We start from the raw sequence: 25,556 nt of genomic DNA on the forward strand, positions 1-25,556 counted from the left end.
TGTAGTCCCAGCTACTCGGGAGGCTGAGGCAGGAGAATGAGGCGTGAATCCGGGAGGCAGAGCTTGCAGTGAGCTGGGATGGTGCCACTGCACTCCATGCTGGGTGACAGAGCAAGACTCCATCTCAAAAAAAAAAAAAAAAAAAAAAAAAATTAACCAGGCATAGTGGCATGCCTGTAATCTTAGCTACTCTGGAGGCTGAGATGGGAGTATCTTGTGAGCACAAGAGTTCAAGGTTGCTGTTCCAGCCTGACCAACAGAATGAGACCCTGTCTCTTAAAAAAAAAAAATTATATATATATATATATATATGTGTATATATATATATAGTAAGAGGGGGATATGTATGTATATATATTAAACTATAAGTAGGTACAGGTATTTTTATAGTTTAAAAGCAATTTCAAGGCTGAGTGTGAGGGCTCATGTCTATAATCCCAGTATTTTGGGAGGCTAAGGCAGGAGGATCACTTGAGGCCAAGAGTTCAAGACCAGCATGGGCCACATAGCAAGACCCCATCTCTACAAAAATTTTAAAAAATTAGCTAGGTGTAGTGGCAGGCATGTGTGGTCCCAGCTACTTGGAAGGCTGAGGTGAGAGGATTGTTTGAGCCCAGCAGGTCAAGCTGCAGTGAACCATGTTTTTGCCATTGTACTCCAGCTTGGGCGACAGAGCAAGAACCTGTCTCAAAAAAAAAAAAAAAAAAAGCAGTTTCCGAAGACTTGTGAATATGTATGAGAAAAAGCTATTGACTTCTTTTAAAACTTTTAGCTTTTCAGTTATAGCATGCCTACATTTGGGAATACATTTAAACTTTCTAGAGAAATGTAGCTAATGATTGTTCCCATGTTAACAGTGATGGAAGCTTTCCAAGTGATGAAGGTTCCAGCCAAGAGGTATCTGAATCTCTCTTTGTTGGGGAGAGCAGGAATTACGGCTTTCAGGGTGGTCAGAACAAGTATGTAGGCACTGGAGGAATAGACCAGAAGCCTCGGACATTACCCAGGAACAGGTAAGCATTGCTTTAGCTGTAAAGTGTCAAATGTAAGCAATAAAGGAAAACCTAATCCTCAGGGGAGTTTCTGTAATAATCCTGGATGGCTTGGTTCCTACTGTGAAACTCTTCCTATTTTATTATTTATTACTACTACTACTACTGCTACTACTACTACTATTATAATTATTATGTGTATTATCCTCCTGAAATTTTGGAGCATTAGTTATTAAACATTTCATAGATTTAATTATCAATTTTATAACAAAGAAACCTGTCTTGTTTCTCATTCCTTATATAAGACCTTATATAAACTGTTTTCTTCTTCCTTCTTGAGCCATAGAAAGTTGCCAAACCCTAAACTATGACGTTAGGTCAGTTTTTCCTCAATGTGTGTTGTTGGTTTTCAGAAATAGCTACTGGAAAAAGGAAATTACCTACTGAAAAGAGTCCTAGGAAATGAGAGTTGATCGATGCCAAAGTTACCTCAAACCCCCTCCACGGCTGTCTAATTAATGGCGGTTTAGATGTTGAAGGGAACAGCTAGGCTCTTGGCATGTTTTCTGTCGTCATCATCATCACAGAGTCATTAAAATTGTACTTAGCACGTCTTCAAAGCTTTAAGGAAACTATTAACTAATAATTCATATCTCAGTTCTGAGGCACAGTTTGGACTTCTCATTTTACTTGTGAGAAAACCAGGTAGAAAAATATTCAACAGTGTTTTTAGGCCTCACATCTGAGCCCATGTCATAATTCTTCAACAATCAACTCCCCTAGAGGAGTACTATTGCTGGATGTTGGGCTGGAACAGGGCAGAGGAATGGGGCAAACAGACTGCTAGCTTTGGGGAGTAGTGGTGCAGAGTGAGGACTCGGAGGAGAGCTGTACTCTTTTCTGGAGAAAGGTCACTAGGCTTGGCTGCTCACCTCTTGTGCTTGTCGTTGTGGAATATTGAGCACTGCTATGTGCTACACTCTGTGTGGAGCTCCTGTTAGCCCTTAGAAGCCACTGGGAAAAGAACCTCTTGGATGTTTTCATTGCTAACGTGTATTAAATGCTTATGATATGTCAGGCCCTGTTGTAAATATATTTACTTAATCCTCACAAAGCTCAATGAGATAGGCACTGCCAGCATCCTGTTTTACAAATGAGTATCTTACTAAAGGTAGAGGAGGTGGAATTCAAACCCAGTTAGGTTGTCTTCAGTGCTGTGCTCTTCACAATTAGGCTCTCGTTGCTGCTTCTAACGTGTAGATTTTTTAAAAAGCTGTATTGGTTGGCATATGGGCTGCAATGTGATGGTGGCCAAATCAGTTCCACTCTGTGTTTTATATCGACCTCCAGTTTTGTTTCAAAATGCTTTTTGCTGTTTGGTAAGGAGGATTTTCCAAAATCAAAATTTCTCATTGATTAATGGAATCTGCTTTAATCTTATTATATCTTTACAACCTGTGTTAGTCCATTTTCACACTGCTGATAAAGACATACCTGAGACTGGGCAATTTAAAATCAAAAGAAAGAGGTTTATTGGACTTACAGATCCACACGCCTGGGGAGGCCTCACAATCATAGCAGAAGTCAACGAGAGCAAGTCACATCTTATGTGAATGGCAGCAGGCAAAAAGAGAGAGCTTGTGCAGGGAGACTCCTGTTTTTAAAACCATAAGATCTCGTGAGACCCATTCGCTGTCATGAGAACAGCACGGAGAAGACCCGCCCCCATGATTCAATCATCTCTTAATGGGTCCCTCCCACAACACGTGGGAATTATGGGAGCTACAAGATGAGATTTGGGTGGGGACACAGAGCCAAACCATATCACAACCTTTTCTACAGGGGAGAACCATGTTGAGACGTACGCTTAGAAATATTAAATACATCATGATGTGAAGGTTTTTAACTAGGCTATTTGGTTTTCTTGCTAGCATATATGCTTTTGCTGTAAAACATTGCCTAGTTGTAGAATAATTAGTTGCTGTAGAGATCCTCTGCCATGCAGTTAAAGAATTAATAGGAGAGGAACTTAAGGAATTCAGAATATTACCAGTTCCTATACATTAAGTATGGTTATTGATTTATGATTAGTAGGCTAAGGAGTTTGTGTTTGAACAGAAAGGGGAAAATGAATAAAACAAAATTCTCAGTCTAGCTAAACCTGTTGTCATGGTAAGCCTTGAGGGCTCATGCTTTCACACTTTTAAGTGTATCATTTTACCTTTGTACTGTCATTTAGTGGCTTAAGAGTCAGTTCCCTGCCTAAGCAAAGGCTTGTCTTTTGTTCTCATGGCTGGAGATTTGGAAACAAAGACCAAAGTACCTGAGGTTCCAAATAAAAGATCTTAACTGAGTTGATTCTAGGAAAGCAAAGTCACCTCTTCAGAGAGGCCTCCATTCTGTCTAAAATAGCATCTTTCTCCCCACCCAATCCATCATAATGTCGTGTTTTATGGTCTCTATAGCACTTATTTTCTGAAATGATCCTTTGTTTTTCTGTTTGTCTTTCCCACTACAGCGTATGTTTCATTTGATCAGGGATCTTGTTTTGGTTCCCATTGTATCCTAGAATTTTGCATAGTGCATACAGGATATTTAGCTGTATTCATAAAACAAGTAAATGAAGTGCTGCTAAGGGGACAGCCCATGTGCATTAAACAAAATCTCGTATTTCCACAGGACATTCCCAATTAGAGGCTTTCAGATTTATGATGGGCCCATTCACCTCACCAGGAGCACTTTCAAAAAGTATGTGCCAACTCCAGATAGGTACAGCAGTGCAATTGGCTTCCTCATGAAGAATTCCTGGCAGATAACCCCCAGGAATAATATCTCCCTCGTGAAGTTTGGTCCACATGTAAGTATGTTCTGTCGTTCCTATGTAGTGACTATGGTGAGAAAAGGAGGGATAGACAAGAATGCAAAGGATTTGCACTGAGTCTGTATAAGTGGGAGGAAAAACACACACAGAGGCAGCTCCTAATTCCATGCACACCCTCCCATTGAGTTCAAGGTGAGAACAGAAGTCCCGTGTGACTTGGGGTATGTTTGACATTCAAGTCGTACCTTGATAGGGAAAATGACTTCAAGAGATGATACAGAAATTGTAGAGTTTCATAGGAACAAGAGCATATACAATTTTGGAAAATTCAGTGAAATATGCTGGTTGGGTAGTCCATTTCCACTAAGAGATTTGGGTCCTTCCTGCTATTCTACTTGTCTGAGGGCTATTCTTCTGGGGAACTAGAGGATAAGAGGTTGGGAATAAAGCAGAATACTGTGACAGTGTGATACCAATTAGGTTATTTCTTTTTTCTTTTCTGTTTTTTTTCCTTTGAGGCAGGGTCTCACCCTGTCACTCAGGCTGCCGTGCAGTGATGTGAATGGTGGCACAATCATGGCTCACTGCAGCCTCAACCTCCTGGGCTCAAGCCATCCCCCACCTCAGCTCCCTAAGTAACTGGGTCTACAAGCATATGCCACCACATCTGGCTACTTAATTTTTTTTTTTTTTTTTTTTAAATAGAGAAAGGACCTCATTAACCTGGGCTGGTCTTTAACTCCTGGCCTCAAATGATCCTCTCAACTTGGCCTCCCAAAGTGTTGGGAATATAGGTGTGCGCCACTGCACCTGGCTGAAATTGGGTTACTTCTGATATAAACTGTTGGAAGGTTTTTATGAAGATGGCTGATAGACTGTAAAAATTACCATTTACAGTAGAGTAGCCCACAGGAATCGTTTTCTTACCAATTTCACCAGTATCACCTGTACTTGTAACACACGGGACGATCTGATTACATGCCCCCAGGCTTTCACCATCTTGCCAGTTCCATGATGGCAGTGGCATGAGAAAGAGAAGTCTCAGGACATCTAGCTCCCTGCTCCCACAGGCAGCCACACCTGGGAAATAAATCATCATTCTCTCATTCACATCCACCCACAAACTTTATAGTTGCCCAGTTTAAAATAGAGCTTGATAGGTTTATCAAAGTCTATGTCCGGTTTTCTGCAACAGCTTGGGCGTGGATCAGAGGCACAGGTACAAATTGGAGTGTCAGCTTGGTTGGCTGGTTCTTTCTTAGGCCATGTGACTCCAGGGGAGGGGTAGGACTAGGCTGGTAGAGGGCATGCACATAAATCAGCAGGATGAGTCTTGGATCACCTGTCTGGTGTGGAGACTTGCTGTTTCCTTACTGCCCACGTGGACCTCCCCGTAGTTCTCCATGTAGCGCCATCACTGCCATAGGCATACTGAAAAGCGGTTTGTTAGACACTGTATTTGTTGTCCTAAAGTTATAACAGCAGAAGACAATCCATAGTGTTTAAGTCCAGCAGTTCATCCAGTCTGGAGTTTTCTATGGTGGGGGTGCTCTGAAGCTTATAAACGGAGCAGTTTGCAAAATTTGCTTTACTTAAAAGGGTGGAAAATATGCTCGAAACTTTTATCAGATTTAACCATGTAGGAAAAGAGAAAAAGTATGGAACCAAGAACTTGCAGCTACTTATCCTAGATGTCACAGTTTTCCATTGAGTTGCTTATCATTTAGATGTTCTGTTGATTTAAAAACACCCCGGGGCAAAAAGTGCATAAAAGCATTTAAGAGATATATCTGCGTGACTTGAATAGCATTAGTATTATATAATTTACTGTTAATGAGAAGCAGCTAAAGGCTGTAAAACATGTCACCGGCAGCCCATTTTGCAGCTGTGCATTATGTGTTTGATAAAGGCTTTAAGTAAACTCCACTGGATGTGAAAATTATTGAGCTGAGTTTGGTCTGTATTGAGGAGTAAGATAGTAGTATGGGCTTTTTAGCAGATTCAAGTGAGTTTATCAGTAACTCAGCCATACTAAGCCAACACTTAAACTGTGTTTCTGTTTTGACCTGTACTTCTCTGTTTATTTTTTTGGTGGGGGGGAGTCATATGAACAAGTAACTAAAGCATTTGGAGATAAAATGATTAACTAGCTCTGAAGATAACTTGTCATAGATTTTTATTTCATTGAGGTATAATTTACATATAGGGGAATGCACAGATCTTACATGTACGGTTTATAATTTTTAACAAATGTATATGACTACATAGTCTCCCTTGAGTTTTGTCTGGGGAACAGGTACTAGTTTTTAAGTGGGGAAAAGAGGAATACAAATAAAGATGACGTTTAACATTTGCCCATTAAATACCATAAGGTTTTGGGAAATTCCCCCCAACCCCAGTATGTCATTAATTGAGTAGAAAGCTCAGGTTGACTTGAGTGCCATAGCTGACAACTATGAACTGTAACTCAGAACTGCTCTAACCTTAAAGCAATCACAATGGATCTGCAGTCGGGTCACGGCAGGGGATGCTGCGATGGCGGGAGCCCTCACTTTGTGATGTCTTTCTTTTTCACTGTGGTCAGGTCTCTCTGAATGTCTTTTTCGGAAAGCCTGGTCCCTGGTTTGAAGATTGTGAGCTGGATGGTGATAAGAACTCCATATTCCACGACATTGATGGCTCTGTGACAGGATACAAGGATGCTTATGTGGGAAGAATGGACAACTACCTGATCCGCCATCCAAGCTGTGTAAATGTTACTAAGTGGAATGCAGCGATCTGCAGCGGGACCTATGCACAGGTAGGCTTAGCAAACGTATAATGCCCAAGTTCCTACCAGCTCCTGCCAGCACTGCTTCTGTGAGAAGTACTCTTCAGCTTTTCAGCGTGATTGACATTTTCCAAAGTGTGATCTATCTTCCTGTCCTGTCCTGTCCTTTCTTTTCTTTCTTTTGATTCATTAGGAGTCATGGACTCCTGGAATTTTTCTTAAAACTCCCCAACTCCAGATCTGTTTAAGAGGTGAAAAAGTGAGTCCCAGAGAGAACAGCTGATTTACCCTGGGTTAAAGTGGTTGGAACATAGTTGGGGCAAGAACCTATGTTTCTTGACACTTAGGTTTTCTTGCCACACTACAGCTGTGCCCTCTAAGAGCTATTTTTATCCTTTGCTTTTGGGGTCATTAATCTCTACTTAAAGAATCTGACTTTTGAGCAAAATATCAGTAGGTCACATGAAAAGTGAGATGTTCCGGGGACAGAGCTGGAGATTAGGAGTGAGTGGATAAGAAAGGAATCTAAGGAAAATTTCCTAATTATATTATGATATAATGTCTATGAAAATATGGAGATGATATCCATTGAGAAGCATCTCTTTGAAGACATTAAGCATTAATGTGTATTGATGCCTAGTATAAGAAGATGAACTAATTTGCAAGGTAATAATATATAGTTAAGAGCACAGACTCTAGAGCTAGACTGCCTGGGTTTGAATTCTGGGTTTGAATTTGTTATTTTCTAAAGTATGCATTGGGCAAGTTGATTAACTACTCTATGTCAGTGCACAATGGGGATAATAGTAATTACTCTCATAGGAGGCTGTTGTGAAGATAGAGTACATGCGTATATGTAAAGCATTTAGCATAAGGCCTGCCACATAGTTCAGTGCTTTGCTGCTCTTAGTATTATTTAAGGAGAAGAGCAGTAAGTTGCAAAGGTGATTTTAATAGTCAAATTTTAGTGGGTGGAAGAGATTGCAGAATGGAGGTACCAGTTGCCCAGGATTTTGAAAGGAGAAGATCCTCCCCTCGTGCTCTGCCCCATGCAGACAATTAAAGGGTAGGAAGTTTTTTTTGTTTTTTTTTTTTTTTGAGACGGAGTCTTACTCTATCACCCAGGCTGGAGGGCAGTGGCACAATCTCAGCTCACTTCTAGCGCCGCCTCCCGGGTTCACACCATTCTCCTGCCTCAGCCTCCCAGGCAGCTGGGACTACAGGCACCCATCACCGTACCCGGCTCATTTTTTTGTATTTTTAATATAGACAGGGTTTCACCGTGTTAGCCAGGATGGTCTTGATCTCCTGACCTCATGATCCACCCGCCTCGGCCTCCCAAAGTGCTGGGATTACAGGCATGAGCCTCTACACCCAGCCAGGATTAAATAATAGACTGTAATCCCAGCACTTTGGGAGGTTGAGGCAAGTGGATCACCTGAGGTCTGGAGATCACCTGAGGTCACCAGCCTGGCCAACATGGTGAAACTCCATCTCTACTAAATAGAAAAAATTAGCCAGGCATGGTGGTGGGCACCTGTAATCCCAGCTACTTTAGGGGCTAAGGCAGGAGAATCGCTTGAACCTGGGGTCGGAGGTTGCAGTGAGCTGAGATCGCACCATTGCACTCCAGCCTGGGCAACAAGAGCGAAACTCTGTCTCAATGATGATGATGATGATAATAATAATAAATAATAAAAAGCTTTTAGTCTTTTTGAAGCTACAGTTTTGGCTAAAGTTCTTGCCAGCCATGCGTTTTCATGCTTGTGTGCATGTGTGCATACATCTGTCTGTCTGTCTTAAAGTGGCAGGTACGCACTAATGAAAATGTTATATTTTTTAAGTGATCATAAATGTTTCTATAAAATATGTGGTTATGGTAGCTCTTTTATAAATTACCATTGCGACTATCAATATGACATATTTTTCATTTATTCAACATTCACTCAGTAAAGCATTCAGTCCTTTGAATATCTAATGTATTTGAGAATATTAACCTGATCTATATTACAAATCAGAGTAGTAATTCTGTTTTTATTTATAGATGAAGAAAGAAAGAAGTCATCTAATACTCCTCAGGGGGCACTGGGAATGGTAGGACCATAGACCAGAAATTTACTCCTGAGAATTTGAAATTTGGGCCAGAAGCCCAGATCTGCTGCCATTTGTTGTTACTTAGAAATGATGTAGTATGCCAAAAATGGGAGCAATTGGATCTCGAGATAGAATGATCATTATTTAACAATTTGTAACTATTTTTTAGCGGAATATGTGCTTTTTTTTTTTTTTTTTTTTTTTTTGAGATGGAGTTTTGCTTTTGTCGCCCAGGCTGGAGTGCAATAGTGCTGTTTTGGCTCACTGCAACCTCCACCTCCCAGGTTCAAGCAATTCTTCTGCCTCAGCCTCCCAAGTAGCTGGGATTATTATGGGCATGCGCCACCATGCTTGGCTAATTTTTGTATATTTAGTAGAGACGGGGTTTCACCATATTGGTCAGGCTGGTATCAAACTCCTGACTGCCAGTGATCCGCCTGCCTTGGTCTCCCAAAGTGCTGGGATTACAGGCGTGAGCCACTGTGCCTGGCCAAATATGTGCCTTTTGATAACCTGAGGGATAAAGGTGCTCAGGGAGAAAGATGGTGATATAGGGAGAGTTAAGGTTACTAAGGCAGGGGCCAGATATGCAGTGTATGTATAGCCTCATATATATATACACACACACACATATATATAAATGTACATATAAATATACATATACATAAATATATATAATTAAATATATGTTAAACATAAATATATGTTAAAATTAATATATATTATATATTGAATATGTATTTAAATGAAGACAGTCAATAGTCTTAAAAATGTTTCCTATTTTAAATCTTTAAGTGGTGTCAGAAGAGTATTAAATAATTGACGTAGTTAAAAAGGACATAAAATTGAGGAGTCAATATCGATAAGATTATAGAAATAACAGGGAAAAATACAGCAGTATTGTAGATTACATGTCAATACTCTGCAGCTGCTTTAATATTCTGGAGAATTTGGTTACAGATACTGATTTGTTTTAGGAGATTTGTTCTAAGAATTTTCCTTTGTAGGATACATTTGGGGATGGCTTTGTTTTGGCATGGCAAGTAGCTCTAATGCCACTGGAGTACATTCAGGACTTTCAAATTTGTCTCAGTTTAGTATGTTTTTTCAGTTGTTGCACAGTACTTTATAACTTTTTTTTTTGAATGGGTGAAAAATGGCTTTGTGGCCTGATGTAGGTCATGGAAAATTGAAAGCCAAAACTCTAAGATATATAAATTTTTCATCTCTTGGTTTAGAGGAAAATCTCTTAGATTTGAGTAGAGGATATCAGTTTTCACATTAGTTTACTAATTTTTTTTGTATGTGTGTTCTTTAGACTGAGAGATTTCTTTGACAAGCTATATAAGCCACAGAAGTTTTATATTCTGATGAATAAGCTGGCCTGTAGTAGTGGAAGCGATGATGAAGATCTTGGCTAGCAGAGCACATGGTCTGTTTTTACCATTTCTGGTTTAAGTCGGCAGCACTATACGTGGCTTAGGATGTAGTTGGCCGCTGCTCACTTAGTCTGGCACAGATCACAGAATCTCCCTTTTCAAAGTCGAGACACTTGACTTTGTGCTGAAAATGTCTGTTTAGCTATTTAAATTTTCATTCTCTTCCCTTCTTGATTATTTTTTCAAGGTCTATGTACAGACATGGAGCACTCAGAATCTTTCTATGACCATTACACGAGATGAGTATCCGTCCCACCCTATGGTGCTCCGAGGTATTAATCAGAAGGCTGCCTTTCCACAGTACCAGCCTGTGGTCATGCTGGAGAAGGGATATACCATCCACTGGAATGGGCCAGCACCGCGGACTACATTTCTATACCTCGTCAACTTCAACAAGTATGTTTCTGTTACTGTTATTTCAAATAGTTAAGCAAGTGGTAATTAAGTGGAGAAAAAAAATAACTTACATCTCCTTTGCAGCAAACAAAGAAAGCCAATTTTATGTACTTTGCTTCCCTTGTGGGGAGGCTGTATATTTTGTGTTTATGGAATTAAGAGATTATACAAATTGAATCCTGTCATTTCAAAAGCATTTTTTTTCCTCTGTGGTCAAGTTATTATGCACATTAAGCCATTCAACAATAGGTTTTAATACAGTCTGCGGAATGCTTTAATTCCCTGTAGTTGGGATGGGAAGTAGTTTTCTATGTAGTTCCAGCAGAACATTTGCTTACCTGAAAAATTAAAAGATTTTTGAGGCTGAGTTTAGACTTGTCAGAAGAAAGTGGTGGGACGGATTAGTAATGCCTGTAGGGGCAGGAAGTGAAAGAGTTGGGACATGAAGGCCAGGTATTTGCTAGCCCTGCCTGAAGGCACTATTTTATCCCTTCCTGATTTCTCAGTTGTCTGTTCTAATATCACATGCAATCCAAGGTGCTATTTTTATAATTGATTTATTCAAGTGTTTATTGTCTGTGAGTTGACATAAAGATGAATGAGAGACGTACTTGCCTTCTAGGAGTTCACAGTAGACAGGTAGAAAAAACTCAAACACCAAAGCTATTTTTTAGTGGACAAATGATAGAGCAACTATTAAATAATTCTGCCTAAAGGAGTTGAGCCAGGCTGAGGTGAGGAATGATTCTGATGAAGCAATCCATCTTGTTCTATTAATAAAAGCACAGTGTTGGGAAAGGGCCAGTTCTCCTGGGGGAAATGATGGATTCAGTGTGATGGGGACATAGGGTGTATCAGAGGAAGTGACAGAAGGTGAAACTAGGAATGTGGGATGGGACTATTTAGAAAGGGAGGGGTAAACCACATGTATCTTATCAATCTAGATACATGTGGATATTAACCCATGCGACTCCATGAAACTGCTGAGATATGTACCTGAAAAATTGAAATGGCTTGTTCACCTGAGTTGTCATCAAGCCTTGACTTGTCAGAACACTCTTAAAACATCCAGTTGAAATGAACGGAGTAGGACTAGAGCATATAGGAATTCAGCTTTAAGCAAGTCACCTCCAAGGATGATGAACATTGTGGCAGATGCCCTTGTTCTGAGATTGTTAGGGTTCTGGCATGTGCTCTGAGCTGAACCATTACCATTACTGTTACTGTTTTCCTGTAATCCTTGCTGCTGCCCTCTGTGCCCCACCCACACAGTCAACCAAGCCCAAAGGCCAGTACTGATTCCTGCCTCTTCTTTTTCCCTCATCACTCCATCTTATCAGTAACGGCACCCTGTTGGTTCCAGCTCCTAAAGTCATCTACATCTGTCCACTTCTTTCTACCCACAGTGTTTGTGGCTAAGTCAAGCCATCATCTCTTGCCTGGCTCCATGGAGCAGTCCCCACCTCAGTCTCCCCACCTTCAATCCTTAGTCCATATTGTGGCCAGAGTGAGATTTCTGAAAGCCCAATCTGATATCATCAGTGAGTTGCAGAGAAGTCAATGAAAGAAACAAACCATTGTCAGAGAGGATGGAGAAATGTCAAAGGGTGATCAGTACTCTATAAGTTATATTGGGCAGAATTATGAATTGGAGGTGAAGTATGACAATAAAATGATATGCAGTGTTCTTTAAAGTACTGTGCGTACCTTTCCATCAAATACTGAGCAAGTAAAAACATTTTAAAGTAAAAACAAAAAAAAAAAGCTGAGCCTAGAAGTTTCAAAAATCCACATGGGCATGAAATTCAGTCATACTTGTTTAATTAGCTGAAACTTTATAAAAATTACATGATGGTCAGAGGCAAAAGGAAGAGATGGACAATTTTTTCCCCCCTCAATTTGAGATAATTATAGGGAAGTCATAGATTTTGTCATAATGCCATTTCTGAAAAATAACGCTTTTAGAAGTTATGAAAGCAGTACTTATTCATTCAACAAAATAAGGAAAATGGAGAAAAACATAAAGAAAATGGAAATAATCTATAGTCCTCCTAACCAAAGGGGGGTAAACATATATAAACATATATAGTATACATATATAGTATATTGTAAACATATATAGTATATTCCCCTCTTTCTAACCTCAAGTTGCTTTGTGCCTATGAATGTGCCATAATTTTTTTAACTTACTCCATGAACATTTAGGTCATTTCTCCTGCCCACCCCCTACTCCCCCTCCCCCCGCATTTTGCTGCTATAGACAATAATTCATAGAACATGTATTCTTTTATATCTTTTGTCTGCATTTTCTTTTTTTTTTTGAGACGGAGTCTCGCTCTGTCGCCCAGGCTGGAGTGCAGTGGCCGGATCTCAGCTCACTGCTAGCTCCGCCTCCCGGGTTTACGCCATTCTCCTGCCTCAGCCTCCCGAGTAGCTGGGACTACAGGCGCCCGCCACCTCGCCCGGCTAGTTTTGTGTATTTTTTTAGTAGAGACGGGGTTTCACCGTGTTAGCCAGGATGGTCTCAATCTCCTGACCTCGTGATCCGCCCGTCTCGGCCTTCCAAAGTGCTGGGATTACAGGCTTGAGCCACCGCGCCCGGCCTTGTCTGCATTTTCTAATTATTCTTTAGTGGGATTATTTTTTTCACTTTAAAACCTAGGTAAGCAACATTTTTTTTTTTTTTTCTTGGGACAACATCTTGCTCCATTGCCCAGGCTAGAATGCGGTGGTGCAATCTTGGCTTACTGCAGCCTCTGCCTCCTAGGTTAAATTAATTCTCCTACCTAAGCCTCCCAGGTAGCTGGGACTACAGGTGTATGCCACCACACCCAGCTAATTTTTGTACTTTTTGTACAGATGGGGTTTTGCCATGTTGCCCAGGCTGGTCTCAAATTCATGCACTCAAGTAATCTACCTACCTCAGCCTCCCAAAGTGCTAGGATTATAGGCATGAGCCACTCTGCCTGGCTATATGAAGAATTTTAAGGCCTTGTTACATATTGTTTAAACATTTTTTAGAATGACAAAAAAGTTCGGGAAATAGTGATGATGATTGAACAACATTGAGAATGTACTTACTGCCACTGAACCATATGGCTAAAAATTATTAAAATGGTAAATTTTATGGTATGTATATTTACTATAATAAAAGGGTCAAAAAGAAAATGATAAAAAGTGGAAATGCTTTTAACGATTTTTAAAAAGGATTAATTTTATATTTAAGGATACTAAGAAAATCCTATGGCAATTTAGTGATATGCATCAAAAGCTTTAAAAAGGCATATACCTTTATATCCAGCAATTTTCCCACTAGGAACTCATCTGAATACATTTATAAAAGGTAAAATTATATTTATAAACAAAAAAATTCTTTAGAATGCTTTTGCCAGTGTACAGTTCCACTCTTCATATATTAGTGTTTCTATCTTGTACACCTATACCCAACCATCTCACTTAATTTCCTTATCTTTTTAGAGTGTCTAAGTATATTTTATCCAACTTTTTAAAATGTTCTTTGAAATCCTGTTAAAACTAAGAATTTTTAGGGCTGGGCATGGTGGCTCATGCCTATAATCCTAGCATTTGGGAGGCTGAGGTGGCGGATCACTTGAGGTCAGGAGTTCGAGACCAGCCTGACCAGCATGGTGAATCCCCGTCTCTACTAGAAGTACAAAAATTAGCCGTGCATGGTGGTGTGCCCCTGTAATCCCAGCTACTCGAGAGGTTGAGGCAGGAGAATTGCTTGAACCTGGGAGGTGGAGGTCGCAGTGAGCTGAGATCGCGCCACTGCACTCCAGCTCAAGCAAAAGAGCGAGACTCCATCTCAAAAACAACAACAACAACAACAACAAACAAAATAAAAAAAAAAAATTTAAAGGCTCGTATTTTTGCTATATATCTATTGATATGAGAAATTTGAGCAACAAATGAAGGTGGGTGATTTGTTACTATGTCATGGTTCAGAACTTCCACTGTCAGTGGCCCAGCATGCCAAAGAAATTTAAGGAGGAGAAAACCATGGGCAGGAAGTGGAAGAAGTGGGGCATGAAGGGCAGTTATTTGCATATGCTATACTGCTTAACAGATAATGGCTCAAGTGTAAACTAATTTTTTTATATTTCTCCTTTAAAGGAATGACTGGATTCGAGTTGGCCTTTGCTATCCGTCAAACACAAGTTTTCAAGTTACCTTTGGCTATTTGCAGCGGCAGAATGGCTCATTATCCAAAATCGAAGAATATGAGCCTGTGCATTCATTGGAAGAACTGCAAAGAAAGCAATCTGAGAGGAAATTCTATTTTGACTCCAGCACGGGGTAATTCAGTGAAACCAGGCAATGAGAATTATTCCTATTTTTCTTTAATGGTGAAATTGCTAGTTCTTCAGCATCGCGGCTGTTTAGTAAAGCAGCTGATGTGGGTAATTCTCTGCACATCTCTATTAGAGGTTTAGAGGGGAACTAGAATGACTCGTAATTATAGTTGGCAGTAGGGATCGAGTGAAGATGTTTGCTGTGTACGTATTAAGGCAATTTAGAGAGAGAAATTATGCCTTGTCAATGAAGAACCAGTAGGCCCAGTTGGAAATTACAATAATTTTTTCCCATAATAGTTCTTCATATGATTATTTACATGTGATCTAGTTCATATTTCAGTGAAAGCTCATTTTTCTCTTCCTGACTTAAGGCTATCTTTCAAGTTGACCTTGAGTTTTTGAAAATCACTGTATAACTGTGGAATATTTGCTTTCAACTTTCTCTAGGCTGCATCTTTCCACTTTTTAATTCCAATCCTGTTCTCCTGGGGTCCTGTTGGTTTTGACTGCTTTTACCCAGTTACAGGCTCTCAGCCTGTGGGCTATGGTAGGCTCCATCTCCTGTACTCTTCCAGCAGGTAGCATGTACCTTCAGCCTCTTCCCTCATGCAGACATTCCTCCTGTATGCCATTGTCTATGCACTATAAAGATACCAATGGAAAGAAGACACATCTCTTCTGCAAACTCACAGTCCATTGAGGAATGTGGGCATGTAAAGCAAGACATTAGAGAGGGAAACGTTGAATGCTCCTGGTCCTATATTCAATGTGCCTTTTGGGCTGCCTCAAGTTCAGCCTAGAACAACCAGTGACATCCTGAGAGGGTGACCCTGGAGCTAATTCTTGAGAAACACTTAGGAGGAGATGGAAAAAGAAATGGGTGAGATGTCTTACACTGAAGAGACAGTGTGCACAAATGCATGGGGGCATGGCAGAACATGGCATTGCATGTTTGGGGAAAGGCAAGAAGTTCAGAGTGGGGAGAAGGGTGGGGAGAAGGGTGACGAGATTGACTTGGGGAATGAAGTTGGGGCTCAGTTGTTAAGTGCCTGGTTAGCCTTTAAATAAGATGCAACTCATTTGCCCTCCCAGTCCCCCACCAGCCAGTGTTACCAGCTTAAAAGTTTTATTGTCATAATTGTCTCCAATTTTTAATTTTTTTTCTTTTTCTTTTTTTTTTTTTTTAAAGAGACGGGGTGTCCCTATGTTGCCCAGGCTAGAGTGCAGTTCACAGGCACAGTTGTGGCACATTATAGCCTTGATCTCCTGGGCTCAAGTGATCCTCCCACCTCAGCCTCCCAAGTAGCTGCTGCCACCACACCCAGCATTGATTTTCGAGTTGTGATTAGACTTAACTACCTGGACTTTCATTCTGTAGATGATAGAACTTCCAGATTCCCACTTGATTTTCCAGAAGAATAAAAAAAAATCCACATTTGTAAGGATAGTCTGGTGACAAGTTAATGATTAAAAGTGTAAAAAGATGGGAAATACTTTCTGATCTGGGTATTTCAAGAATCCTGAGGTCCTAATTCTTTTTATTAGGTTGGTGCAAAAGTAATTGCGGGTTGTGCCATTTTTTTTTTTTTTTTTTTTTTTTCATGCTCTCAGTCCGAGAGATATTCGATGTGCCATTTGGGCTGATTTATATCTCATATTCTCAACTTTGTACTGTTTATTGACCTCATATTAAAATGTGAATTCTTCGTCTCTAGTAATCAATCACACTTGATCATGTTTTTTTAGAATCTTGACTTCCTTTGGTTTGGAAGGACTGGGCTTGCTGACAGAGATTGAACTCTCACCTGGAACTTAGACTTTTTCATTCATCTTGGCAGTGGGAAGATAATTCAGAATGGGTGGGATGGTCTGTTCATTTTGCCTGATTTGGTCCCTTAATATAGACTGAAGGAACCCAGGTCCATCTGCTCTTCGTAAATATCACAGGAATTGATTTGCGACTTTATCTTGCCTTAGCCAAACAAGTCACAGTTCCTGTTTTTATTATTTCAGTTTTGTGCCTTAACCAAAATGATTTATGAACGAGAACAACCAAAAGAATGAACCACACTAATTTACCAAATCCTAAACTCAACACATTATGTATAAAGTGTTCCAAGGAATTTTTGAGCCAAACCAAATTTCATCCCCCCAAATTACCTATCGAACTAATTCAAACCAGAAATCAGCTTTGATATGTTCCAGAACAATGGAAGCAGGGTATGAAAGTATTTCCTAAAGTGTTACTGCATTTGACTTAGGACCCTTGAAGGATAGAAAGAAAACATAAATAACTTTATTCATTTTGTAATTTATGTTTTAAGGAAAAGTTACTATGGTGGAGGAATATCCCTTTTGGCCATGAACTGATTTGAGGAATTTTACACGTTTTTGAGAGTAAGTCTAACTACATGGATTGGTTTCTATTTCGTGCAGGTTACTGTTTTTGTATCTCAAAGCCAAAAGCCACAGGCATGGCCACAGTTACTGTTCATCTCAGGGATGTGAAAGAGTCAAGATCCAGGCAGCCACAGACTCAAAGGACATCAGTAACTGCATGGCCAAAGCGTACCCACAGTACTACAGGAAGCCATCAGTGGTCAAGCGGATGCCGGCCATGCTCACTGGACTCTGTCAAGGCTGTGGCACTCGGCAGGTAAACAAGGATGAAAAGTGGTCTGTGGCCAGGGAGAAAAAGTCGGAGGGTTTCTTTGCAATAGGAGCACTTTTCTTTGAAACATCTATGTTGCCCATTTATGGACACTGCATGGTATCACCTGAGTTTTGGCCCATGCTAAAATGTGAAGCGCATAAGAAGCAAACTAGTTCAAATTTATAATGGAGATACGTTCCCCTGTGGTACGTCAGTTTATCCTGAACAACTGCAGATTTTCCACAGTTTTAAATTAGAGGTTACTATGTTGGTCCTCATTTTTTTTCTTTCTCAGATGTTTGATTCTGTTTTGGTATTACTGTTGGATTTACATGCCAGTGATATAAAAAAGATACTTTGTTTTGTTGGCACAGTGTGAAATTTCTTTTCAAAAATACAGCTAATATGAAAATTGTTTCCTTTTTATAAGGTGGAAATCCACTCATATGTTTGAAGCATATGCTATTATATCTATCTGTAATTGAAGTATAGACTATCACATCACTCTGTCATTTTTATTTTTAAAAAAAGAAAGTACAGACTGACTTTGGTTAGAAATGAAAATGCTTCTTCTAACATTCTTGATTAGATGACCTCTAATCAAGAATGACTTGATGACTGGATCTCAAGAAAGCAGTGCAATGAAAGTGAACCCAAAATACGAACTAAAATTGGGCATACAGAAGGGGTTTCAAAGGAAATCAGATCAGTTCCAAGTGAAAAAACAAAGGATGGAGCTGCCCTGATTTATATTTCACACAAACAAATATGGGCTAAGGGAAATTGTTCTCAAAGTGTGACCCCCCAGACCAGCAGCATCAGGATCCCTTGGAAATTTGTGGAAAATGGGAATTCTTGGGCCTAACCCTCATCCTACTGAATCAGCAGCTGGGGGACTGGGGCCCGGCAATCTGTTTTAACCAGCCCTGCAGCTGATTCTGATACATGTTCACATTTGAGTTCCACCGAGATTTTTTTTAAAAAGCAATAATTACCACAAATATGCATACTGACTCTTAGTATGGAGAAAACTAAATCTTTCTTTTCATTTATTACTATCCTAAGTGATTTAAGAAAACAAAATTACTTCCACAAATAAGTTCCATATTTCTCTCTTTTTTTTTTCATTATTTATATCCATTAGTGGCAGTAAGAGCAGAAAAAAAGAGGTGGATTTATGCTTCCCACTAGGATGTATGAGTTTGTTTGTTTGTTTTGCTTTTTGTTGATGTTGTTGAGATGGAGTCTCTCTCAGTTGCCCAGGCTAGAGTGCAGTGGCACAATCTCGACTCTCTGCAACTTTGCCTCCCGGGTTCAAGGGATTCTCCTCCCTCAGCCTCCTGAGTAGCTGGGACTACAGGTGCATGAGACCACACCTGGCTAATTTTTGTAATTTTACTAGAGACGAGGTTTTGCCATGTTGCCCAGGCTGGTCTCGAACTCCTGACATCAGGTGATCTGTCTGCCTTAGTTTACCAAAGTGCTGGGATTACAGATGTGAGCCACCGCACCTGGCAATTTTTTTTTTTGAATGGCAACTTTACTGTCACAATCTTAGTCTCATATTTCTGAGCCACCTCTATTCTCTCATACAAGTAAAACCAAAAATAAACCAACCAGACGAAACACCACCAACAAAAACAACCCTGTATATGAAGGTTATATGATTCCTTGCCAGGCCAGTTTAATAATAAAATGTTAAAGTGACATTTTGAGATAATGTTTGTGGGGAAGTATATTTTCTAGCCTAATTTTCAAGCTGGATTTGTTAAGACCCCTCAATATTGAAGAGACTTTATATAATTTATAATAAACATTACAACTTATAAAAATAATTTAAGTATCATTGGAAATATTCTAGGCCTATGTTGTCAAATGATTCCATGCACTAATACTTAGCATTCTTTATCTTTTGTGCATGAAGCATTGATCAGAATTCATTTTTTAAAAATGTTTTGATTATTGACTTTGCACAGTTGCAAAGTAGTTGAAGTATCTGGGAATATCACTTCTACTTGAAAATTTGTGGGTTTTTTTTTTTTTTTTTTTTTTTAAATATAGAGGCGGGGTCTCACTATGTTGCCTAGGCTGGTCTCGAAGTCCTGGGCTCAAGCGATCCTCCCACTTTGGCCTCCCAAATTGTTGGGATTACAGGTGTGAACCACCACACCCGGCCTAATTTTTGTTCTGACTGTCAAAACCAAACACATGTATATTAGGAGTAAATAGGAAAATTCACAAGGGTTTTTGACCCCAAACTTGGAGACTTCAAAGAACTATCCAGCTTCCAAATGCTACTTGAGATCATTTTGACTGTTTGTTTTTTGTTTTTTGTTTTTTTGAGATGGAGTCGCACTCTGTCACCCAGGCTAGAGTGCAGTGGTACGATCTCAGCTCGCTGCAACCTTCATCTCCCAGGCTCAAGCGATTCTCCTGCCTCAGCTTTCCAAGTAGCTGGGACTACAGATGTGTGCCACCTGCCTGGCTGATTTTTGTATTTTTAATAGAGACAGGAGTTTGCCATGTTGACCAGGGCTGGTCTTGAACTCCTGACCTCAGGTGATCCGCCCACCTCAGCCCCACAAAGCACTGGGATTACAGGCGTGAACTGCCGTGCCTGGCTGATTGTTTATTCTTGCAGGGAAGTTGTTAACATTGGCTTATATGGACAGTGTACCTCTAAGTGTTAAACTGTGTGAGAGTTAAGTGTTTCTAAATGAGAAGAGAGCCTTTAGGGTGGAGATAGGCTTTGGAGACTGGGAATGATTTGGAGGAGTACAGGGAAAAGGGAAGGGCATTCTTGGGAAGGGAACAGCATCAGCAAAGGCAGAGTGGCAAGAAAGAGGGTGGAGTGTTTGTGGGAAAGCGAGGCCCTGCCTGAGTGTAACAGAACAGAGAGAAATAGGGGCCTATCTGTAAGGCCCGGCTCTGTTTATGGAACGCTTTGCAGGTCACAAAGAGGAGTTGAGACCTGTGCATGTACAAAGTTAGTAAATGTTTCTTAACAGGGTAGTCCTTGTTATCTACACTTTCCTCAGTCCTAGAGTGACTGAGGGACCATGGTCTGAAAAAAACTTTAAAAAATATTTGTGCCTGTTTTTCCATAAAATGTTTACAAAGATTTAAATATAAAGCACATTTATGTAATCACTTATGGAACTGAAGTGAACAAGAATAATATTTATTTGAAACTGGTGTTGCTCCAGAAAATGAAGAACAAATATATACTTACTGTGTTAACAATATCAAGATGGAATTCTAGGTCATGAAATACGTACAAAAAGTTCAGAATAAGAAATACAACCACTGGCTTTAATTATAATTAAGTTCATATTGAGGGAACCTTTTGGAGGAAGGTAAGAGTTGCCATAAATATGGAACATCTTCTCTGTCTAGGTGGTGTTTACTAGTGATCCTCATAAAAGTTACCTCCCTGTGCAATTCCAGTCACCTGATAAAGCAGAAACGCAACGTGGAGACCCGTCTGTTATTTCTGTAAGTACCGTCTGGTGTTGTCTTAGTCTGTTCGAGGTGGTATAACAAAATGCCATGAACTAGGTAACTTATAAACAACAGAAGTTTATTTCTCACAGTTCTGGAGGCTGGAAAGTCCAAAAGCAAGGCATCAGCAAATTGAGCGTCTGGTGGCCTGGTTCATAGATGGCGCCTTCTTATCGCGTCCTCACAGGGTAGAACGGTCCAGGGGTCTCTCTCAGGCTTCCTTTATAACAGCACTGATCCCATTCATGGGGGTTACACGGTCTTTTTGTTTTGTTTTTGTTTTTGTTGAGACAGAGTCTTGCTTTGTCGCCCAGCCTGGAGTGCAGTGGCCGGATCTCAGCTCACTGCAAGCTCCGCCTCCCGGGTTCACACCATTCTCCTGCCTCAGCCTCCCGAGTAGCTGGGACTACAGGCGCCCGCCACCTCGCCCGGCTAGGTTTTTGTATTTTTTTAGTAGAGACGGGGTTTCACTGTGTTAGCCAGGATGGTCTCGATCTCCTGACCTTGTGATCCGCCCGTCTCGGCCTCCCAAAGTGCTGGGATTACAGGCTTGAGCCACCGCGCCCGGCCTACACTGTCATGTCCTGATCACTTCCCAAAGATTCTGCCTGCTAATACTGTTACCTTGGAGATTAGGATTTCAACATAGAAATATTTGGCAGGACACAGACATTCAGACCAAGGCAGATGTGTACACTGTCACAGCTTCTTGCTTTTTTTTATCTTCTGTCTTGGTGACAGGAATTACTTCTGGCTATAGTCACTGGTTTGTAATCACATTCTCTATTATTGGTAGCAAGCAATACAATAGAGGTATAAATACCTCCTAAACATTTGTGTTTTTAAATAAATTTAAGAAATGTTTTTTCCTGAGTAGATTGTGTTTACCCATTAACCTTATTCTTTGAAACTTACAATAAGCTTCAAGGTTGTTTAAGATATGGGAAATGAAAGTTTTAACATCTCTTCAGCCTTTTATTTTAAGGTTGTCTCTTCTCTATTTTTTCAGTTGAGGAAAATGAAGATGCAAAATGTTAGTTGTCTTTTCTAAGTGACTTGATGGAAGTTTAGACATGAGTTTCAGTGTCAACACTAGCATTTGTGCATAGCGCAAGGTTAGCCACTGAGAACCAGGTCTCAGCATGTGGCCTGTCCAAAATCAGGTTGACCTAGGTGCCACCATACAAAGAACTCTTTGGGTGGCAGGTATCCAGCCTTTCAACTAATACTCAGCCAAGGCCTGTGCCATCTCATGTGGTCTCTTTAGGGGCTTGGTTTTTTTAGTGGTGGGCAGCATAATCACAAATCCATATATATGTGGAGAAAATTAAATTTTACTTTTTTTCTTAATTTTTTGTATTGTGGTAAAGTACACATAAACTTTACTATCTTAACCATTCTCAAGTGGTCAGTTCAGTGGTATGAAGTCCATTCATATAGTTGTACAACCATCACTGCCATCCAGCTCCAGAACTTCAGTTCTGCTTCACAACTCTGAATTAAGACTATCCCTATGTAAATGTAGCTCAATGATTCTTTTTTATTTTTTTATTGCTATTGTTGCTGCTGTTGTTTTGTTTGTTTCTGAGACAGGGCCTCCCTGTGTCACCCAGGCCAGAGTGCAGTGGAGCAATCTCGGCTCATTGCAACCTCCACCTCCCGGGCTAAATTGATCCTCCCGCGTAGCCGGGACTAAAGGAACATGCTACAGCACTTGGTTAATTTTAAAATATTTTTTATAGCGACGAAGTCCCACTGTGTTGCTCAGGCTAGTCTTGAACTCCTGGGCTAAAGTGATCTTCCAGCCTTGGCCTTCCAAACTGCTGGGATTATAGGTGTGAGCCACCACACCAGGTTAAAGATTCTTCAAGTCTGTGTGTATGCCCGTTCCCCTCCTTTAGCAGTCCTGCATTTTGTAATACACTCATGATGTAATTTTATTGGCATGAAATTTGCTAGCTCAGCATCTGAATGCAGTCAGCTGCATAAGGAACCTGATCCCAGCCTGTTAGCATGGTATCTACTGGGAGTTGCATAAGGGAAGCAGGTGGGTGCTGAATCTCACTGTTCTAGTAGTTTACTAGGTAACAGAGAGAGAGAGAGAGAGAGAGAGAGAGAGAGAGAGAAAGAGAGAGAGAGATGGGGAGAGCGTTTTGCCAAAAAAAAAAAAAAAAAAAAAATTGCAGGCAGGCTATGTCCTAGAGTCTGAAAACATTGTTTGACTCTGTTGTTACACACTGGGTGCCTGGGACTGTAGAAAAGCCATATTTATCAACAATACTTTTTACATTCATTATCTGAAAACCCTTCCTTAAGATCTGGGATTGCATTAGGGTTTTTTGTTTGGTTGTTCTTTTTTTGTTTTTTTGTTTTTTTTTTTTTTAGACAGAGTCTTGCTCTGTCATCTAAGCTCAGTGGCACTTGGCTCACTGCAACCTCTGCCTCCCGGGTTCAAGAGATTCTCCAGCCTCAGCCTCCCGAGTAGCTGGGATTACAGGCACCAGCCACCACACCCAGCTAATTTTTTAATTTTTAGTAGAGATGGGGTTTCACCATGTTGGCCAGGCTGGTCTTGAACTCCTAGACCACCGTCCTCGTCCTCCCAGAGTGTTGGGATTACAGGCATGAGCCACCGCACCCAGCTGTTTTTTGTTTTTGTTTTTTTTTTTTAAGACAAGGTCTTGCTACGTTGCCTGGGTTGACCTTGAACTCCTAGACTAAGGTGACCCTCCTACCTCAGCCTCCCAAGTAGCTAATATCACAGGCATGGGCCATGGTACCTTGCTTTGCTTTAGTTTTCATTGAAAGTTTTGTGTTTTTTTTAAGCAACAGGTTTTGGGGATACTTTTCATGGGGACAGTCTGAATATGTTGAGGACTGTTACGTATTTTTTTCTTAAATGTACCTCAATTTTAAGTATTGAGATTTAAAAAAATAAGGAAATCATGTCTAGTCTTTCCACATGTAAAATTTACTTCAAATGTTTTCAGAACTATTTTCACTGGATTGGTGCAATTTAAACTTAGCTAAAGGACTTTTTTTTTTTTTTTTTTTTCCTGAGACAGAGTCTCACTCTGTCACACAGGCTGGAATGCAGTGGCACCATCTCTGCTCACTGCATCCTCCACCTCCTGGGTTCAAGCGATTCTCCTGCCTCAGCCTCCCAAGTAGCTGGGATCACAGGCATGTACCATCATGCGCAGTATATCTCTTAGTAGAGATGGGGTTTCGCCTTGTTGGTCAGGATGTTCTTCAACTCCTGACCTCAGGCGGTCCGCCCACATCAGCCTCCCAAAGTGCTGGATTATAGGCGTGAGCCACCACACCTGGCCTTAAAATGCCATTTTGAATACCAGTGAGACCTAAAGTGATTAGAAGTAAAATTTAAATATTATAATTTCCCCAAACATGGACAGGTGTGGTGAGAACACTTCTCCTTTGTTAGCCTTTAGAATAGTTTATAATTTTACATCTTATAAACAGAAACAGTGCCTGTGGGTTTAATTAGTGCTTAGTTGTTTTGTTTTGCTCCTTCATTTTTGACTGAGAAATTAATGATATTTGGAAATGTCTGGGGTTCGTTTTTCTTGAAAAGGTCACACACCATTGATTTAAAGAGGATGACTTTGAAAATTTAGCTCACAATAATTGTGAAATAAATGTAGTAGTACTTTGTAGCTTAAATTCCAGTAAAATTATTGCTTTGTCATTTTGATCTCAGAGAAGAGCTGTATTTGTAGCAAACTACAAATATAAACTCATGTGGAATTCCTGGGGGTCAAGGCATGATACATATTTATATGTGTGTGTGTGTATTTTTTTCTGAACCAATATGACAATAAGCCATCTGAGCTGAAGTACAGAGGCAGCCACCTATCATTGACTTACAAAGCTTTGACCCCAGAGAGTGTGTGTAAGAAGGAATGCCTTGAACACTTCAGAGTGAAGTCACCCAGCTTAGCTGAGTGGGGGCCACCATGCCTTGCTCAAAGCAGCTTCTCCAGTCAGCACACATTAGTCAAGGCAGAATCTATAGGCAGTGTCTAGGAACACAGGCGCAATTTCAGATGATGAAGAAAAAGCAAGTGAAGCACACAATTTGAATCTTGGAAATATACTTCGAATCATGGGTTTAGAAGACACAGGGAAAGGGCCGGAAAAATGAGTCATCCTGCAGATGTTCTTGAAATGATGATGACAGCAGAAGATGTTTTTGCATTCTCAGGTCAATGGCACTGACTTTACCTTCCGAAGTGCAGGCGTCCTCCTCCTTGTTGTGGATCCGTGCAGCGTTCCATTCCGGTTGACGGAAAAAAAGGTTTTTCCTCTTGCTGATGTCAGTCGCATGGAAGAGTATTTAAAAACAGGCATCCCTCCAAGGTAGGTCCAGCTTGTGCTGTAACAGGGAAAAGCCACCTTAAAGATGTGGAATGCTCCACAACCGATAATGCCTGGTCAACTCTGATTTTTTACTCTGTGGACATTGACGGCACTGTGCAAGGTATTCATTCCTCTCCTACCTCAGATTGACGCCCATGTCGTCTAAGCTGCTTATCATTGACAAGCTGTTGCTT

General features: G+C 40.4%; 1 protein-coding gene across 2 annotated transcripts in view; it reads left to right on the forward strand.

Moving 5' to 3' along the window:
* CEMIP2 (cell migration inducing hyaluronidase 2) overlaps positions 1 to 25,556 on the forward strand; it is an 86,465-nt gene that overhangs the window by 54,413 nt on the left and 6,496 nt on the right. For both annotated transcript variants that reach the window (XM_011770917.3, XM_011770914.2), the window contains exons 15-22: positions 858 to 1,013; positions 3,672 to 3,849; positions 6,398 to 6,613; positions 10,304 to 10,512; positions 14,647 to 14,829; positions 17,265 to 17,484; positions 20,878 to 20,976; positions 25,208 to 25,362. In XM_011770917.3, the coding sequence (XP_011769219.1) occupies positions 858 to 1,013; positions 3,672 to 3,849; positions 6,398 to 6,613; positions 10,304 to 10,512; positions 14,647 to 14,829; positions 17,265 to 17,484; positions 20,878 to 20,976; positions 25,208 to 25,362 (1,416 nt within the window). The remainder of the gene's footprint in view (positions 1 to 857; positions 1,014 to 3,671; positions 3,850 to 6,397; positions 6,614 to 10,303; positions 10,513 to 14,646; positions 14,830 to 17,264; positions 17,485 to 20,877; positions 20,977 to 25,207; positions 25,363 to 25,556) is intronic.

The sequence above is a fragment of the Macaca nemestrina genome, chromosome 14, assembly GCF_043159975.1.
Source record: "Macaca nemestrina isolate mMacNem1 chromosome 14, mMacNem.hap1, whole genome shotgun sequence".
Classification (NCBI taxonomy): domain Eukaryota; kingdom Metazoa; phylum Chordata; class Mammalia; order Primates; family Cercopithecidae; genus Macaca; species Macaca nemestrina.